Source organism: Anabrus simplex, chromosome 1 (genome assembly GCF_040414725.1).
Source record: "Anabrus simplex isolate iqAnaSimp1 chromosome 1, ASM4041472v1, whole genome shotgun sequence".
Lineage (NCBI taxonomy): Eukaryota > Metazoa > Arthropoda > Insecta > Orthoptera > Tettigoniidae > Anabrus > Anabrus simplex.
Window position 1 is genome coordinate 1374617146 of NC_090265.1, and position 17856 is coordinate 1374635001.

General features: G+C 39.8%; 1 protein-coding gene across 1 annotated transcript in view; it reads right to left on the reverse strand.

The window, feature by feature from the left end:
- LOC136858355 (J domain-containing protein) overlaps window positions 1–15788 on the reverse strand; it is a 63182-nt gene extending 47394 nt beyond the window's left edge. The window contains exons 1-2 of the mRNA XM_067137833.2: window positions 15503–15788; window positions 14922–15023 (exon numbers count right to left, since the gene is read on the reverse strand). Coding sequence (XP_066993934.1) covers window positions 14922–15023; window positions 15503–15589 — 189 coding nt within the window. The 5' untranslated portion in view covers window positions 15590–15788. The remainder of the gene's footprint in view (window positions 1–14921; window positions 15024–15502) is intronic.
- Between the last annotated feature and the right edge of the window lie 2068 nt (window positions 15789–17856).

The window sequence follows — 17856 nt, forward strand, 5'->3', positions numbered from 1 at the left end:
TCTGGCGGAATTCGCATTAGTTACATCTGACATCATCATATGGAGTGGGTATATCTACCCGTTTGTATATTCTACGTACCTCGTATACATTATATTTACAATGTTTTTCTTTTCAGTATTCAGCACGTCCAATCTATCTTATATTCTCAAAATTGTCATTGATCCAGTGCTAAGAATACTTACAGCTCCGATATCTACCTTAATAACTCTATGAGAAACAAAATAATATTCATCTCTTGCCACGTTCAAATAAATATAATGAATTAAAATGCCCAACGTTGATTCACAGTCTGGTGACGAAATTCCATGTCCTATCTGTAATAAATGTTGTAAGTCTACGTTAGGAGTAAATATTCACATAGGAAAAGCTCACCCTGAGAAAAGGAGAAATAAACTCTCAACACAATATGCTAATACCGGTAACATGAATGTTGGGGAAAGCTTACAGTTGACAAAAGACACCCCAGTGGTCGCTGATCATGAAAATGAAAATATTAATCCTATGAAAAATTGGGAGGATAGGATTTCAAACATTATGCAAAACGGTGATGCTAATCAGCTGGAATCTTTTACTTCTGAGGTTATGCAGTTCTTTGCTGATCAGGTAAATGAATTACCTGGCCCTCAACATCCTGTTGTTAGATTTTACAAAAGTAGAAAATTACAAAATAATCGTAAATATGACCATAAAACCTCTAGTAACCCACAGCGGAGGTCTAAAAGGCAACGAGAGAAAAACAGAGAGCGTTATGCCTACGAGGTAGCCCAATATCATTTCTATAATCAGAGGCGGAAAATTGCTCGCAAAATTTTGAACAAAACGAATAAGGCCCATTCTTGTAAAATCCCAATAACTACGATTTCGGATCATTTTGAAAAGACTTTTGGTACCGAAAATAACAATTCTCCTCTTTTTATTATGGAAAAAAGCAATGACTTACCTGCTGATATTAATATTTCAGTAGATGATGTCCATAATGCATTATACAACATTAAAGTTGACACCTCACCAGGCCCAGATCATATTACAGTTCGTGTATTAAGGCACCTCAAGGCTACAAAATTTCTGACGTTACTCATCAACACGATGCTTCATTTTTCCTACGTACCTACAAAACTCAAAATGGCCAGAACAATTTTAATACATAAGGATGGAGACATAAATGATATTAAAGAATGGAGACCTATAACCATATATTCGGTGATATTGATATACTCATTTAAACAATTCACCCTCCCTTTTCACCCACTTAGCGATGGAATATCCAAAAACCCTCTCTTAGTGAGCACCTACACTGGAATGCAAATGTATCCCCAAAATTTAATTTCATTCTGTCCAGTGGCTTTTGGCTCGGCAATGATGAATCATTAAAGTCAAAGAAATATTAATATTTATTAAATTCTAAACTATTCAGTACATAAAGAGTAACTTTAATTAAGGGGGACACGAGAGAAACCTCCTAGTAGGGTGTATTTGCATGTGATATTGTTATACATCCGGGTGTCTCCTGGGCAACGAACTAGGACTTTTCCTAGACGGCTGATTCTCTCACTCCAGAAGTACCAAGATCAATTTCAATGGTTAATAAACACCACAATTGGTCCTTTTCAGGACCAAAGCTGACAGTTGTATCAGTTAACACAGAAGGCATAACATCAAACAAGGAAACAATGTTACAACAACTTTGCCAAAAACACAGGTGTGACGTTCTCTGTGTTCAAGAAACTCACAGAAGTAGCGACCAAAGACGACCAAGAGTATTAGGAATGCGTTTGGTAGCCGAGAGACCACATGAAAACTATGGTAGTGCTATATTCACAAGGCCAGAGCTGAATGTAATATCTACCTCATCTACAGACAACGACATAGAAATCTTAACAGTGGAACTATCGAACTGTATCATAACATCTGTCTATAAACCACTGAGCGTTCCATTCCACTTTACTGATTCAGCTGTAGGGCTAGAGGAGAAGGTTCGTGTCATCGTGGGAGATTTCAACAGTCATAGCTGCTTATGGGGATATAGAGAAGACAATGAAGACGGCGAAGCTGTGATTACATGGTCAGAATCTAGTCAACTGTCCTTAATACACGACAGTAAACTTCCCGCTTCTTTCAACAGTCGTCGATGGAGACGTGGATACAACCCAGATCTCATCTTTGTCAGCGATGCTATATCACAGCAGTGTGTGAAGTCTGTCTGCGAACCTATACCCAACACACAACATAGACCCATTATGTGCCAAGTTCTCTCAGCAGTTCATCCACAATCTGTGCCATTCAGAAGGCGGTACAACTTTAAGAAAGCTGACTGGTTGAAGTACATAAAGCGCTTAGATGAAATGGTAGCAGACATCGAACCTGTTCCAGAGGTATACGATGTGTTCATCGATGCCGTGCAAGAATGCTCTCGCACATCAATCCCAAGAGGCTGTAGGTCTCAGTACATACAAGGTCTAGACGCCAGTACAGTAGATAAATTAAATGAGTACCTACTGCTCTATGAAGGAAATCCCTTCAGTGAGGACACTATTCAGGCTGGTCAACAACTAATCCAGTCCATGGGCGAAATAAAGAGAGAACGTTGGGTTAAGCTGATGGAAGAACTAGACATGGCAAGAAACAGCAGAGAAGCTTGGAAGCTAATTAGACGTCTGAACAATGACCCTACGAAAAGTCCTCTACATAGCAACATTACTTCCAACCAGATAGCTCATCAGCTCCTAATAAATGGCAAAACAGATAAGCGAAAAAGACCACCAAAACTTCAAAGAAATATCGAACAAGAAACATCCAGTCTGTCCAATCCCTTCACTATGAACGAGCTGGAAAACGCCATAAAAATGAGTAAAACTGGCAAGGCAGCCGGTCTAGATGACATGCGTATGGAGCAGATACAGCACTTTGGGAATACTACCAAACAATGGATCCTACAGCTTTTCAATAACTGTCTGGAACGATGTCAAATCCCTAAAATCTGGAGGAAGACTAAGGTGGTTGCAATCCTGAAACCTGGTAAGCAGCCTACGGATCCGAAGAATTTCAGACCAATATCACTCCTGTGCCATCTATATAAAATTTTTGAAAGAATACTTCTGAACCGTATAACACCAGTGGTCAAACCTTTTCTAATCCCAGAGCAGGCTGGATTTAGACCAGGAAGGAACTGCTGTACACAGATCCTTAATCTGACACAGCACATAGAAGATGGATTTCAACGTGGTGATATTGCTGGAGTGGCTTTTGTTGATCTCTCTTCAGCATATGATACTGTACAACACCAGAGAGTACTACGGAAGTTTTACCATCTTACTATGGATTTCAGGCTCACAATGATTATTGCCACGTTGTTGCAGAACAGACGCTTCTTCGTTGAATTTCAAGGACAGCGGAGTAGATGGAGAATACAGAAGAACGGTCTCCCACAAGGCAGTGTCCTAGCACCAATGCTGTTTAACATATATACCAACGACCAACCTCTTCCACCTCATACACGGAGCTTTCTGTACGCAGATGACCTGGCCCTGGCAACTCAGGGTAAAAACTTTGAGCAAGTAGAACAAAACCTTACTGCTGCTTTGAAGATGCTCTCAGATTAATATGAGAAAAATCACCTCAAGCCAAATCCATCGAAAACTAGTGTGTGGGCCTTTCATTTAAAGAACAAAGAAGCCCTGCGGAACCTGCATGTGAAATGGAAAGGAATGGAGTTGGAACATAGCAATACTCCAGTTTACCTTGGTGTTACCCTGGATCGTTCGCTGACCTTCACCACACACTGCACCAAACTCGAGGCAAAAGTTTCATCACGAAACTGCCTATTGCGTAAGGTAACTGGTTCTGGATGGGGTGCCCACCCCCAAACAGTAAGGACAACTGCCCTAGCATTCTGCTGCTGAATATGCTAGTCCCGTGTGGTATAAATCAGCTCACGCAAAGAAAGTCGACACTGCCTTGAATGAAACCTACAGACTGTTTAAAACCAACACCCACACAGAAGTTGTATTCACTTGCAGGTATAGCCCCACCTGATATTAGACGTGAGGTGGCCGCTAATATCGAGAGACAAAAGGTTTGCAGCATCTCAGCCCACCCCCTTCATGAACATCAGCCACCTCCAGCTCGACTGAAATCCAGGAAGAGTTTTCTACAGTCTTCTGCTCCACTTGATTCTGACCCAAAAAAGGCCAGGGTTAAGGTATGGAAACAAAGGTACCCAGATCATCCGGAACGTGTTGAAATTGAAGAGAAGTTGCCACCTGGTCACGAAGAGGGATGGTGTATATGGAAGTCATTAAACAGACTGCGGACCGGCGTTGCAAGGTCTAAGGACAATCTTGTGAAATGGGGCATCGTGCATTGTGGGGACTCATTATGCGAATGTGGAGAGGAACAGACTTCTACGCACCTCTTGCACTGTTGTCTATGCCCAGATTCATGTACAGGGTTGGAATTGGCACTGGCTGGAAACAATGCCATCAATGTAGCCAAATACTGGTCACAACTTGTGTAAATAATGTATATATAGTGTAGACATTTTCATGTAATACTTCCTTTCTCATTTTTTTTATTTTTTTACAATTAATTTGTTCATATGTCTTTCATTTTGGGTGATTAACATACTTCATATTTTTATTATTTAATTTTTTGAATTGTATTTGAATTGATTTCTTATATATTGGTACCTCTGACACGAATAAATAAATACTTTAATTAAGAATTAAAACTTATCAAGCAAATTATAGAGACATGTTTCACCCTTTTTTTAAGGGCATCTTCAGCCTTAATCTCAAACCTGAAAGATAATAAATCAGGATCCTGATTGCTCTTTATTGCAGTTTTTAAGAAAAATCACAAATAAATGTGAGGATGATGTAGGTACATGCGTTAAAAAATGAGCAAGCTGGATGACAGTAGTTAAAATATACTTATAATAAAGCCTTTATAAAGTCTTACAAACAGTCCTAATTTATATATTTTTACGAATAACCTTTAAAAATGTGGTAACAAGTTGCATATTAGCAGTTCTATAAGAACAGAATTATTGCTGCACTGAAATGAACCTCGTTAAAAGTTGAGGGCGTAAGAAATAAGGGCACAAGGTTCAATTCAACGCAGCAATAACTGTATTCTTATAGAACTACTAATATGCAACTTGTTACCACATTTTTAGACAAGGAAATTCATAAAAATATATAAATTAGGACTGTTTGTAAGACTTTAAAGACTTTATTATAAGAATATTTTAACTACTGTCATCCCACTCGCTCATTTTTTAACGCATATACCTACATCATCCTCCTCACATTTATAATTTTTCTTAAAAACAATCAGGATCCTGATTTATTATCATCCAGGTTTCAGATTAAGGCTGAAGATGCCCTTTAAAAAAAGGGCAAAGCATGTCCCTTTAATTTATTTAATAAGATTTAATTTTTAATTAAAATTATTCTTTATGTTTTGAATAGGTGGAATTTAATAAACAATATTTTTTTGACTATAATGTAAAATTCAATACAGACCAAAATATGAGAATTATAACGTGTAATGATGAATCAGTCAGTCAGGACATATTATTTTACATAGATAATATGAGTAAAGAAAGCCTCCGTGGCTCACGCAGCAACGCGCCGACCTCTCACCGCTGGGTTCCGTGGTTCAAATGCCCGGTCACTCCATGCGAGATTTGTGCCGGACAAAGCGGAGGCGTGACAGGTTTATCTCCGGGCACTCCAGTTTTTCCTGTCGTATTTCATTCCAGCAACACTCTCCAGTATAATTTCATTTCATCTGTCATTCATTAATCATTGCCCCAGAGTGGTGTGACAGGCTTCAGCAGCCGGCACAATTCCTATCCTCGCCTGACCCGGTCGAATGACTGGAATCACAGATAAGGCTATTTACAGATGATGATATACTGGACAGAGCAGTAAATGAGTTGCAAAATTGTGAGCGACTGCAAGGGACCTAGACAATTTTGTGATATTGGCAGCGGACAATGGTATGATGGTAAACGGATTGAAAAGTCAGGTTGTAAGTTCCACCAAGAGTTTTAATTAGCGTGCTGATGGAATGATAGTTCCTCAAGGAGAACTCTGTGAGTACCTAGGTGTCAATATAAAGAATGATCTTCATTGGGGTAATCACATTAACAAGATAGTTAAGAAAGGTGACATATCTTAACATTATGATTTTAAGTGCATTTCGAGGTCATGGTAAGGATGCAGAAGAGAGGGCATATAAGTATCTGGTAAGGCCCCAATTAGAGTATGGTTCCAGTGTATGGGACCCACACCAGGGCTACTTGATGCGAGAACTGGAAAAGTTCCAAAGGAAAGCAGCATGATTTGATGTAGGTGATTTCCGATAAAGGATTAGTGTTACGAAAATGTTGTACACTTTGGGCTGGAAAGACTTGGGATTAAGGAGATAAGATGCTCGACCATGTGGTATGTTTTGAGCTCTCAGGCGAAAGATGGCCTGGAATGACATTAGTAGAAGAATAAACTTAAGCAGAGCTTTTACACATGCTAAATAGGCTACTTGAAATGATCTTCCTGTTCCAGTTTTGTATTCCCAATCTGACATTCAATTCTCTTAGGTGTCTTACCTATTGACTTGACTTTAGAGTGGGAAAGGCTAATTTTCATAGCACACTCTTTGCATATATTTTCAACTTCCAAAATACAGTATTAGACTGCAGGATTTCAATCAGCACTGTCTGCTTTAAGACCAAGTCGTTCGCATACGCCTAATTGCTTACTACATTTCCATCTAACTGAATCCCTCCCTGCCACTCAATACCTTTCAGGAGATGCTCCAAGTAAATTATGAACAACAAAATCGAAAGATTACAGCTTTGTCTAATCCCTGCAAGTACCTTGAACCAAGAACTCATTGTACCATTCTCACAGCAACCCAATCTATATAAATAAAATAGTAGGGGGTCCGCTGTCTGTAATTTCTTTTGTTTTGCCAATTTTTCAGATATTTATCTGTTTTAGGTCAACTCAAAACCGAATCGGTGGTTTTTACGTTTCGTGTCTGTTTGTCTGTTCCACCATCACGTCGAAACGGCTATATAGATCTCAACCAAACTTCATATTTAGAGTATACTCATCCCGGGGAAGGTTTCGATATGCATATCATTTTAAAATCTTTGAATACACGGGGGGTTTATAGGAAAACCAGAATGGTTTTTCCACCATCACGTCGAAACGGCTGGATAGATCTCAACCAAACTTCATATTTAGAGAATACTCATACCGGGAAAGGTTTCAATATGCATATCATTTTAAAATCCTTGAATAGACGGGGGGTTTATAGAAAAACCATTCTGGTTTTCCTCCATTTTCTCTTATACTATTGATTTTCTGTAAACTTCGTTTACCGTACGTGAAACGTCTATTCATTATAAACAAGTTTCGTTATGTTCATAATTTACCTTACTCTTCAAATGACGGAGAAATTTACAATTTTCCGCTGGTATCATGCTCTGCATTGAGTGACCGACAGACCGACAACGAACCTACAGATTACCATGGCAACGTCTCTGACTGCATGCCAGCAGGGAAGTAACGTATTGCCATTTTCCTCATCATGCTTTTAAATTCGTGGTTGTTCCTTGGGTAGAAGGCAAGACAGGCGTCAATCGGCCTATCTGCGGGATATTGGCGGAGTATCGTTGGATGTTATAACCGCCCTCGAATAGATTAAGTAATAACACCATTAGTCATCTTATTACTTGTTTACCTAGGAATCACTGGACCTAAATTTCTCCTCTGTTACCGCTTTATTATATCCATAACTCACACTAGCATAATTTATTGAGGGGCATTTGATTTTCCAATACATTAACTTGGCATTTACATATTTGTCGTTATCCGGCTGTCCTCAGTTATAATCCATTTTCTATTACCGGTACTTTCAACTTTCTTAACTGTATTATTTTCTTCCTTAATTACGCCGTATGTACGCGAGTGTTACAAACTACTGGATGTATTTCCACCAAGACTCATATTTAGAATACACCAGTCCTTGATAGGTTTTAGGGCAAATATTGTTTCTAAATCCCTGAACTGACTGGGGGTTTATACGAAACTGAAACAGTGATTTCGCACTTCCACAAAATATACACAACCAACGTTAATTTAAATCTACCTGCCTTGGTAGAAATTAATTTCTAAACCGTTTTTCTCATGTGCATCATTTCGATACGAGGATTAATAAGGGAGATATCATTAAGGGACCGTTTTTCTGTACAAGTCTCATCGGACTTAACTCACGAGCAGGTGCGTGTAAAGCGTATTCCTTACAACTTGAAAACTAATGAAGACATTCGAACCAAAAATTATATTTAGCATCCACCTGTCCAAAGGTAGGTTTTAAACGTAAATAACATTTCATGTTCCGGAATGGACTGGCGGTTTATAGGGAACGGAAATGGTGATTTTACTCTTCCACAATATATACATAACAAGACCAACCTGACTGGAAATAGACCAAACGTGATGGAATTCCACCTCTAAACCTTTTTTTCATGTGCATTTTTTCGTCAGGAGGTTTAATAAAGGAGATATCATGAATGGTCAGTTTTGCAGGTTAAATCCAGCGGACATAGCCCAAAAGGTGTTTTACATGGAGCAGATTCCTTATCTATATAAATCAAATCGTAACGACTTTGTGCCTCTACACTGACTATTTTGGCGAAATTTTCGTACAGCTTTCCGTTTAAGGAGTAATAATGACCATCTGCATAATTTTTGGTTTAGTTTCCTGAAAGTCCTAATTTTTAGCCGCCTCGCCCAAAATCCAGATTGCGGCATAATCTGCCAGAAGAAAAAGAAGATAACTGAAATTTGACAAAATTATACGTTTTAGCCTGTAACGAACGGAAAACATCCTATCATTAAATTTTTCACTTTTTATCCCCGAAGAATATCGAAATATGCAGGCAATTTTAATAATGGTGCAGACCTTCGGAAATTTCTATCACGTAACAGATTGCACAATCTCCGTTCAATTTGGAATGATCTACAACCTTGGTCTTATGACTTTTTGCCGTATCTGTATCCCTCTTACGTTTGATTTTTCTCTATTAATCGATGTTAAGTCAATTTGGAAGTTTCACATGAATAATTCATACTTTCGATTACTTATATGAAATACAGAACCATCAAACTCTTCACGAAAATTGGCCCACCCAGCAGCCATATGTGAGCCAAATGCTATGTATGTAGCTGTCACATAATTATCCGAAAAGTAACGTAATGTGAGATAATCTTACAAAAACATTATCCTGTTCCACGTTTCTAACTCAATCTGACCCAAGAATAGATGACATATCATAGGACCAGTCATTTAGGCCACTAAATCCGGCGTGTCTTATGGTATAATCCTTTGTCGATATGACGAACGTTTAGTAGCAGTTAATCTGTAAATGAAGGTCTTCAATATTGTTAACACACATATACTTTCTTATGTCGATTATATATTCACTGATGTCGATTTGTAGCGATCGAGAAAGGGTGGGTCTGCTATTGTAATCAGTACTCCCCACACCGACTGACTGGCAGTATGAAAGGGTTCCTTCTCCAACTCCTGTGTAACTGTCATTAGTAAGGAAGGCCTACAATTGTAATGAATACTTTACTTCTCGATTTGACTTGCAGAAGGCAAGTGAGCATGCAGTTTTGTTTAAAACTCCCCTACCCGATTGTGTTTGTCAGTAGGCAAGGGTTCCCGCCATTATAAAGAAATGTCCTCATGTAAAATGTGACTGGCATTAAGCATAGTGGCCTGCTATTTTGATGGAAACTCACCAACTTGGTGTGACTGGCAGTAAGTTGGCTGGAAGTAGGAAAATGGGCCTGGCATTATAATAACTGCACAACTCAATCTCGAGTGATAGTAGGGTAATTGCCTGCCATTATAATAAAAACTCAACTGTAATCTGTCTGGAAGTAGGAAAGGGGGGCTGCCATTTTAACGAAAACTCCCCAAATCGATTCTGTCCGCGTAGTAGGCAATGGGGCCTGCAATTATAATGTAAACTTCCCAACGCGATTGTGAATGGCAGTAGGCAAGTGAGCCTGCCGTTATATCACAAATCCATAACAAACACTTTACATTGGAAACAACGTACGGGGACCTCACCCATGCTCTTTCTCGGATAACGCTAAGAGACATGCAATTTTAAAACAATCTTATTTACTGCATGTACACTATTTACTTCGATATTCGAATACAATGTAGAATACCGTAGCGAAGCACGGGTACATTCGCTAGTGTGAGATAATCTTATAAAACCTTTACCCTGTTCCACGTTTCTAACTCAATCTGACCCAAGAATAGATGACATATCATAGGACCAGCCATTTAGGCCACTAAATCCGGCGTGTCTTATGGTATAATCCTTTGTCGATATGACATACGTTTAGTAGGAGTTAATCTGTAAATGAAGGTCTTCAATATTGTAAACACGCATATACTTTCGTATGTCGATCTATATATATTCACTGATGTCGATTTTTAGCGATCGAGAAAGGGTGGGTCTGCTTTGTAATCAGTACTCCCCACAACACCGACTTTGACTGGCAGTAGGAAAGGGTTCCTTCTCCAACTCCTGTGTAACTGTAATTAGTAAGGAAGGCCTACAATTGTAATGAATAGTTCACTTCTCGATTTGACTTGCCGAAGGCAAGTGAGCATGCAGTTTTGTTTAAAACTCCCCTACCCGATTGTGTTTGGCAGTAGGCAAGGGTGCCCGCCATTATAAAGAAATGTCCTCATCTAAAATGTGACTGGCATTAGGCATAGTGGCCTGCTATTTTGATGGAAACTCACCAACTTGGTGTGACTGGCAGTAAGCTGGCTGGCAGTAGGAAAATGGGCCTGGCATTATAATGATAACTGCACAACTCAATTTCGAGTGATAGTAGGGTAATTGCTTGCCATTATAATAGAAACTCCTCAACTGTGTTCTGTCTAGAAGTAGGAAAAGGGGGGCTGCCATTTTAACGAAAACTCCCCAAATCGATTCTGTCCGCGTAGTAGGCAATGGGGCCTGCAATTATAATGCAAACTTCCCAACTCGATTGTGAATGGCAGTAGGCAAGTGAGCCTGCCGTTATATCACAAATCCGTAACAAACACTTTACATTGGAAACAACGTACGGGGACCTCCCCGTGTTCTTTCTCGGATAACGCTAAGAGACATGCAATTTTAAAACAATCTTATTTACTGCATGTACACTATTTACTTCGATATTCGAATACAATGTAGAATACCATAGCGAAGCACGGGTACATTCGCTAGTCTACCCTTAATCTCATAATCCCCCAGTACAGCTAACATCCTTTCCCTCAGTACTCTGTCATATGCCTTCTCTAGATCAACAAAACAGAAACATAACCATCTATTCCTCCCGTAGCATTTTTCAGTTACCTGGTGCTTACTGAAAATCTGATCCTGACAATCCCTCTGTGGTCTGAAACCACACTTGTTTCCATCCAACTTACTCTCAACCACTGATTGCACCCTCCCTTCCAAAATGCCAGTGAACACCTTGCCTGGTACAGTTCGGAGATAAGAAGAATGCACATGCCCGGTAAGGCATGGGGAGAAGGGCTTTTCACCAGTCAAGCCAGTAACGTTATTGTTGCTACCACCTAGGTGATTTATTTTTCACTCCTACTATCAGCCCTTGGCGCTATCATTTGCAATCCACCCGTCTCTGTGTTCGCTGACACTGCATTATTCTGCATTCATTAATATCTTTCTCTCTCTCTTTTTTTTTTTGACAATTTATCCACTGTTACTGCTTTTGACCTTTATTCTCCTTTCTATTCTGGGTGAGTAACTGTTTTGTCAAGACTCCGTAATGTCTCTTGTTAGCAAGGGAAAGCCAATTCATTGTGATGCTAGAAAAGTGATCAGAAACATAATAAACCAGTGTGATGAGGAAGCAGCACAGGGAAAATTCATGTACTTCATAAAAGAGTAGTTTGTGGCTTCAAATTACAGTGATGTATCAGTTTAAATGATCTCAGCCATCTAAAATGAAGGATATCTTGCTGGTGAGTCTCACCGAGTAGCCCACTCCAGATAAAAGGAAGCCTAGATCTGAGGAATACAAGTTTCATTGTGATGGCTTTGATATAAGAATCATACAAGACATCTTAAAATGACTTCTATCTATTGCAGAGCATTGTTCCCTCAGCAACTAACCAACTGACAGCAGTTGAGGAGAAAATAGATTTTGTGTGGATGGCGCACACTTAAGAAAGTTGTTCCATAATGTGGAGTTCCAGTGGAAGAGATATGCCAGTAACAGAAAAATACTTGGCCAGCAAACATTGTTTATCGGCAAGGTAACTGCTTAAGATGAATGAAAATTTACCATTCCTATTCGTTTTCATATCTTCCGAACATTTACCCATCAGCTTCTCATATCCTTCAGTTTTATTTCCAACTCTTGCCTTGGAATCACCCATTAGCACTATCACACCCTTGCTGCTGACCCTGACTATGATGTCGCTCAGTGCTGCATGTGACTTGTCAACTTCATCCTCATCTACACCCTAACATGGTGAATACACTGAGACAATTCTAGTCCTAATTCCTCCAGCTGTTAAATTTACCCATATCATTCGCTCAAGTGCCTAACAGAAACTATGCTGTGTGCAATAGCAGTACTGATGAATAGTCCAACCCCACACTCTCCCCTTCCCTTTTTAACACCTGTTAAGAACACACTATAATCTGCGATATTGAAAGCCATTTCTTTTCATTTATAACTATTAAGTTCTTCAGTCTCTCAAAACTAATGTATAAATAAATAAATTTAGAAACTACCTCATAAAGAAAACATAACAGACTTATACCTGGAAATGAAAGATCACAATATGAAGATAAGGTTGGAATTCAAAGAGGACAAATTGGGGCAAATATCAATCAATCACTACTAATCTGCATTTAGGGCAGTCGCCCAGGTGGCAGATTCCCTATCTGTTGTTTTCCTAGCCTTTTCTTACATGATTGCAAAGTATAGTAAGGGGAGATGTTCAGTAAATTTCCAATTTCTTTGAAAGGCTAGGAAAACAACAGATAAGCTAGAGAATCTGCCACCTGGGTGACTGCCCTAAATGCAGATCAGTATATTGACTAACTGATTGAAGAAACAATTAATCCCATACTAGCACAGCAGTCAAGAATACACTTCCCATTCCTATTAGCTTTCATTTCTTCCCCAATTTTACCCATCAACTTCTCCTATCCTTCAGTTTTATTCCCAACTCTCTCATTGAAATCGCCCATTACCACAATACTATCCTTCGTGTTGACCCCAACTACGATGTCACTCAATGCTTGTTTCTTTTTCAGATATAATTCTGTTATCATATGTTTTCCTTTTCAGGTAGTTTCTAAATGTATTTATTAATTAATTAGTTCTGAGAGACTGAAGAACCAAAAGTTATAAAATAAACTTTATAATCTCCTCTCTCTTTGTTATCTGCCATTATCCAAATATCAGTTATTCCAATCAAAACGCATCCCCTTTGTAGACTCAGCCAGTTCTACTTTCTTCCAATAGCCCCATTAATACCGATAGCCCCCCACCATTGAATTCCATTTTGTTTGCCACATTGTTTCCATGGAGTTCCTCGCCTGGCAAACAGAAGTAGGACTCTGTTACTCCCATACGTCTGAAGCTTGATTCAAATGTTCTGAGCGTGCACAGTAAAAAAAAAAAAAATTTAAAAATCTGTGAAACAGGATGCTTCCCTACTTACACATGGTCACAGTAAGAATCTCTCCTCAAACAGGTTACGGACCACCAGTTGATTGTATAATCCTAGCCGCCTGAGCACAAAGAGGGCCAGGACTCAGAATATGTCCGAGATGCCTACTCCTATTCCATACCAACCGGTATCCTGACTTTCAGGACCACTTACTAGGCCACTCGGCTGTTGATCACATTGTTCACAAACTAGGAGGTGACTACAGTAACCCACACCATGAACCATTTACCATATCCTATGCAAGAAAATAATGTGCTGAGAATTCCTCTTAGAAGAGTAAATGCTGTTGACAAGCATACTATGATTCTGTAACCAGTACAACTTAGACGTATAATATGCAAAACCATAACATAAGCTGTTTTGAAAATTTTAAGGAGAAAACTAAATAATTTGTTGTGCTCTCTCTCTTTTTATACCATGAAAGGTAATTCTCTGAAAGGAGTGTGCTATGTTAGCAAATTTTGACATGATACTCTAAAAGAAGAACAAAAATGCATTCAAAAATCAATGTATTACTCAGCGGGACAAATTATCTTTGGAGTTTGTACAAGGAGAAATACCGATTTCAGTGAAGGATTATTCCTCATGATGACATAATGAAGAAATTTGTTTAATAATATTGAACAATGAATTGATAATGTGTTTTTAATGGGGTCACAGAAGAACATTACATAGACTACATAGGCCAAAAACAAGAGAGCCATACATGACATCCCAGTTCCTGAGGACTCAACTGGAGTTGATAGAGGAAAGAAAAACTTGTCAGACAAGGGTCAGGCTGTATTGACAATGCTTCACAGCCTTATGAAGCATAAAAGTCTGAAGTGTCAGCTGTAAATAGATATTGTAAAGTAGGCCTATTTAGATCAAATACCGAGGCTAGCAAACTCAGCACTAAATGATAACAGTTTTTAAATACAATGCTTGAATATTCTAGACACAGCGTAACTATACCACTGAGCCGTTCAGTAATTTAAATTCATGTATGCAAATTGACGTAATGAGCTGTAGACCTAAAGGACTTCATTGGCAGGGAACTGCTTTCACTCTACCATTGCAACACCACCTTAACAGCTCCCGACTAGTTTATCGTGCATTGGTGGTAGAAAATACTTACTTTTAATTTCTGAAACTTCACCTCCGCTTCTTTATTTCCTTCATTCTTATCAGGATGATACTGAAGTGCCAAAACTTTGTACTCTGCAGTAATCTGCTCAACCTGAAATTTAAAATTAAAAATGTATTAAGTGCGCAAATTAATTTTTTCTTGTAAACATTAGAATACTGACAATCTCAAGGCCATTTAAAGATAATTACACTCGCTGAATACAAATGCGGCACCGTATTTCTTTCATTTACAACCTCAATATCAAAATGTCATGTTAAATTAGTATAGTTCTTAACAACGCTTACGTTCCTTATGTCACAATCAAATTTAAACTTAACACTGGGGTGTGTATGCAATGTAATTTATAACTGCATGCGACAATTATCAGTATGATGTCCTCGCTAAAACAGACTTATTTTACCCTCATTCACTTATTATTTGTATAATATCACTGGATCAAATAAATATAGTGCAACACAACACACATTTCATCACAACATACCACCCACTGTCAGTGAAACACATGCACATCTGTCACGCTTGTACCTATCGAATGACAGAAAAATTAACAAATATGGTCGATTACGTACCGTAGCTGACTCGTCGCAACCTAGGATAGCATAAAAATCTTCCTCTTCTTTGCGTGTATAATTCAAAATATCATCTATACCGCTCATAACTGATTAAATCTCAATACCGCACGTATTAACTTTCCCTAACACCTGTTGCCCTCCTGCACAGTATCACACCTACTTATTGCTGAAGTGAATCACGCAATACGTCGTTGGTCCCTGGAGTCAGCTGTGGAAATCCCAGGGAAACTCCAGCGCAAAGCTCCAGCATCAACTAAACCAGGGAGACTGCATTGATTATCCCATGTTACGTCAGATCGCAGCGCCACGAGTATACAACAAGTGTACTACATTATACTTTGAATTGATTTATTCTTGCCACAGCATCTATCTTCAGGTAGTTGCTCTTAACACCACCAGCTAGCAGCATTGTAGAGTGCAGGCGAAACTACACAGTATAACAGGAAAAATAAAAAGGAGTGGGGCTTTCCCATTTCGTAAGAATGTCTGTCACGTCATTGTCTGCGTCAATCTGTATCACAAAAAGATATAGGTATTTCATAATAAATATATTGGTTTGTGCTTCTTCCATTCATTTCACTGAGCACGCGTACATTTACTGTAGTATCACGCGTAGAATACCTAATGGTGGTGATTATTGTTTTAAGGGGAAGTACAACTGGGGAATCATCCTCTATTTAATCAGAGGGAAAAATGGAAAGGGACCAAAACTTCGAAAAATGAAGGTACGGTATTGGCTAAAGGAAGTCAATGGCCATCAAGGGCGTGAAAATGAAAGACTCCCTAGGACTCGCGGACACACTAGCGTCGGAGTCGGAAAAGAACAAGAGAGAGTTGACCAAGGGAGGCCTGGCACAAGCAGGTTGAAGAAATCCTGAGACTTAGCCAAGGGCCCTGTGGTCGCCAACCCACACGTCAAAGATTTTTTTTTTTTTTTTTTTTTTACAATTTGCTTTACGTCGCACCGACACAGATAGGTCGTATGGGCGACGATGAGATAGGAAAGGCTTAGGAGTGGGAAGGAAGCGACCGTGGCCTTAATTAAGGTACAGCCCGAGCATTTGCCTGGTGTGAAGATGGGAAACCATCTTCAGGGCTGCCGACAATCGGGTTCGAACCCACTAACTCCCGGATGCAAGCTCACAGCTGCACGGCCAACTCGCCCGGTCGCTTCAAAGTTAAGAGCCCCTGGGGTCCCTTCTATTCGCCTCATACGACAGGGAGGTATACCGTGAATGTTATTCTAAAGCCCCCACCCACAGGAAGGACCTACATGAGAACAGAGGGTATTAACCAAGCAGAGTGGTTTCGGTTCTACAGCACTACATTCGGCAGGCGGTGGGTTGGTCTCACCGTCGGTTATCCTGAGAATGGGTTTCCATTCTTCTGCGCTAAGGCGAATGCCGGGACAGTTATTTATATAGGCCACGGCCGCTCGCGTCTCACACTTCTCCGCAACACATCTCCTGGCCTGAGAGAGGGCATCATAATCTAGGAGGCTCGCCGTACCCCATCAGGTTACAGAATGAAAGGTTAACAAAAGTATTAATGCTGAGTATTTAACTTAACCTTGATTATCACCGGTCTTAAAAGAGGCAGTGAAGTATTGGAATTTCTCAACATGCCAGTAAATATTTGGACATGGGTCTCTCGCTTTCAAATACCCTTGAATGCAAATCGTCTGTCTTTTTATTCAGTTTCGGAACCTGTAGCGTACATGGTGAGCACCTCCTGCTGTATCCAGTTGATCGTGGTGGGAGATTCTCTCATTCATCCACGACAGGGCCTTTCACTAACATTATAAGAACGAACTTATCACACTATCCTGTTATTTATCGAGTACAAAAGTACCTTTAACTGCCGGGCCGAGTGGCTCAGACGGTTGAGGCGCTGGCCTTGTGACCCCAACTTGGCAGCCTCTGTCCTGGTGCAGTGCTAGATTTACTGGCACGTAAAAGAACTCCTGCGGAATTAAATTCCGGCACCTCGGCGTCTCCGAGAACCGTAAAAACAGTGGGACACAAAGCTAATGACATTATTAGTACATTTAACATTGAAAATAAATAATGACCGTGCGAGTTGGCCATACAGTTAGGGTCACGTAGCTGTGAGCTTGCATTCAGTAGATGGTAGGTTTGAATACTACTGAAGATGATCTTCCATGGTTTCTCATTTTCATACCAGGTAAATGCTGGGGATATGCCTTAATTGGCGGCTATCTGACGGTGAGATGGCGGCCCCCGTCTCGAAAGCCCAGAACAACGATCGAGAGGATGCATCGTGCTGACCACACGACCCCTCGTAATCTGCAGCCCTTCGGGCTGAGCAGCGGTCGCTGGGCAGGCCAAGAC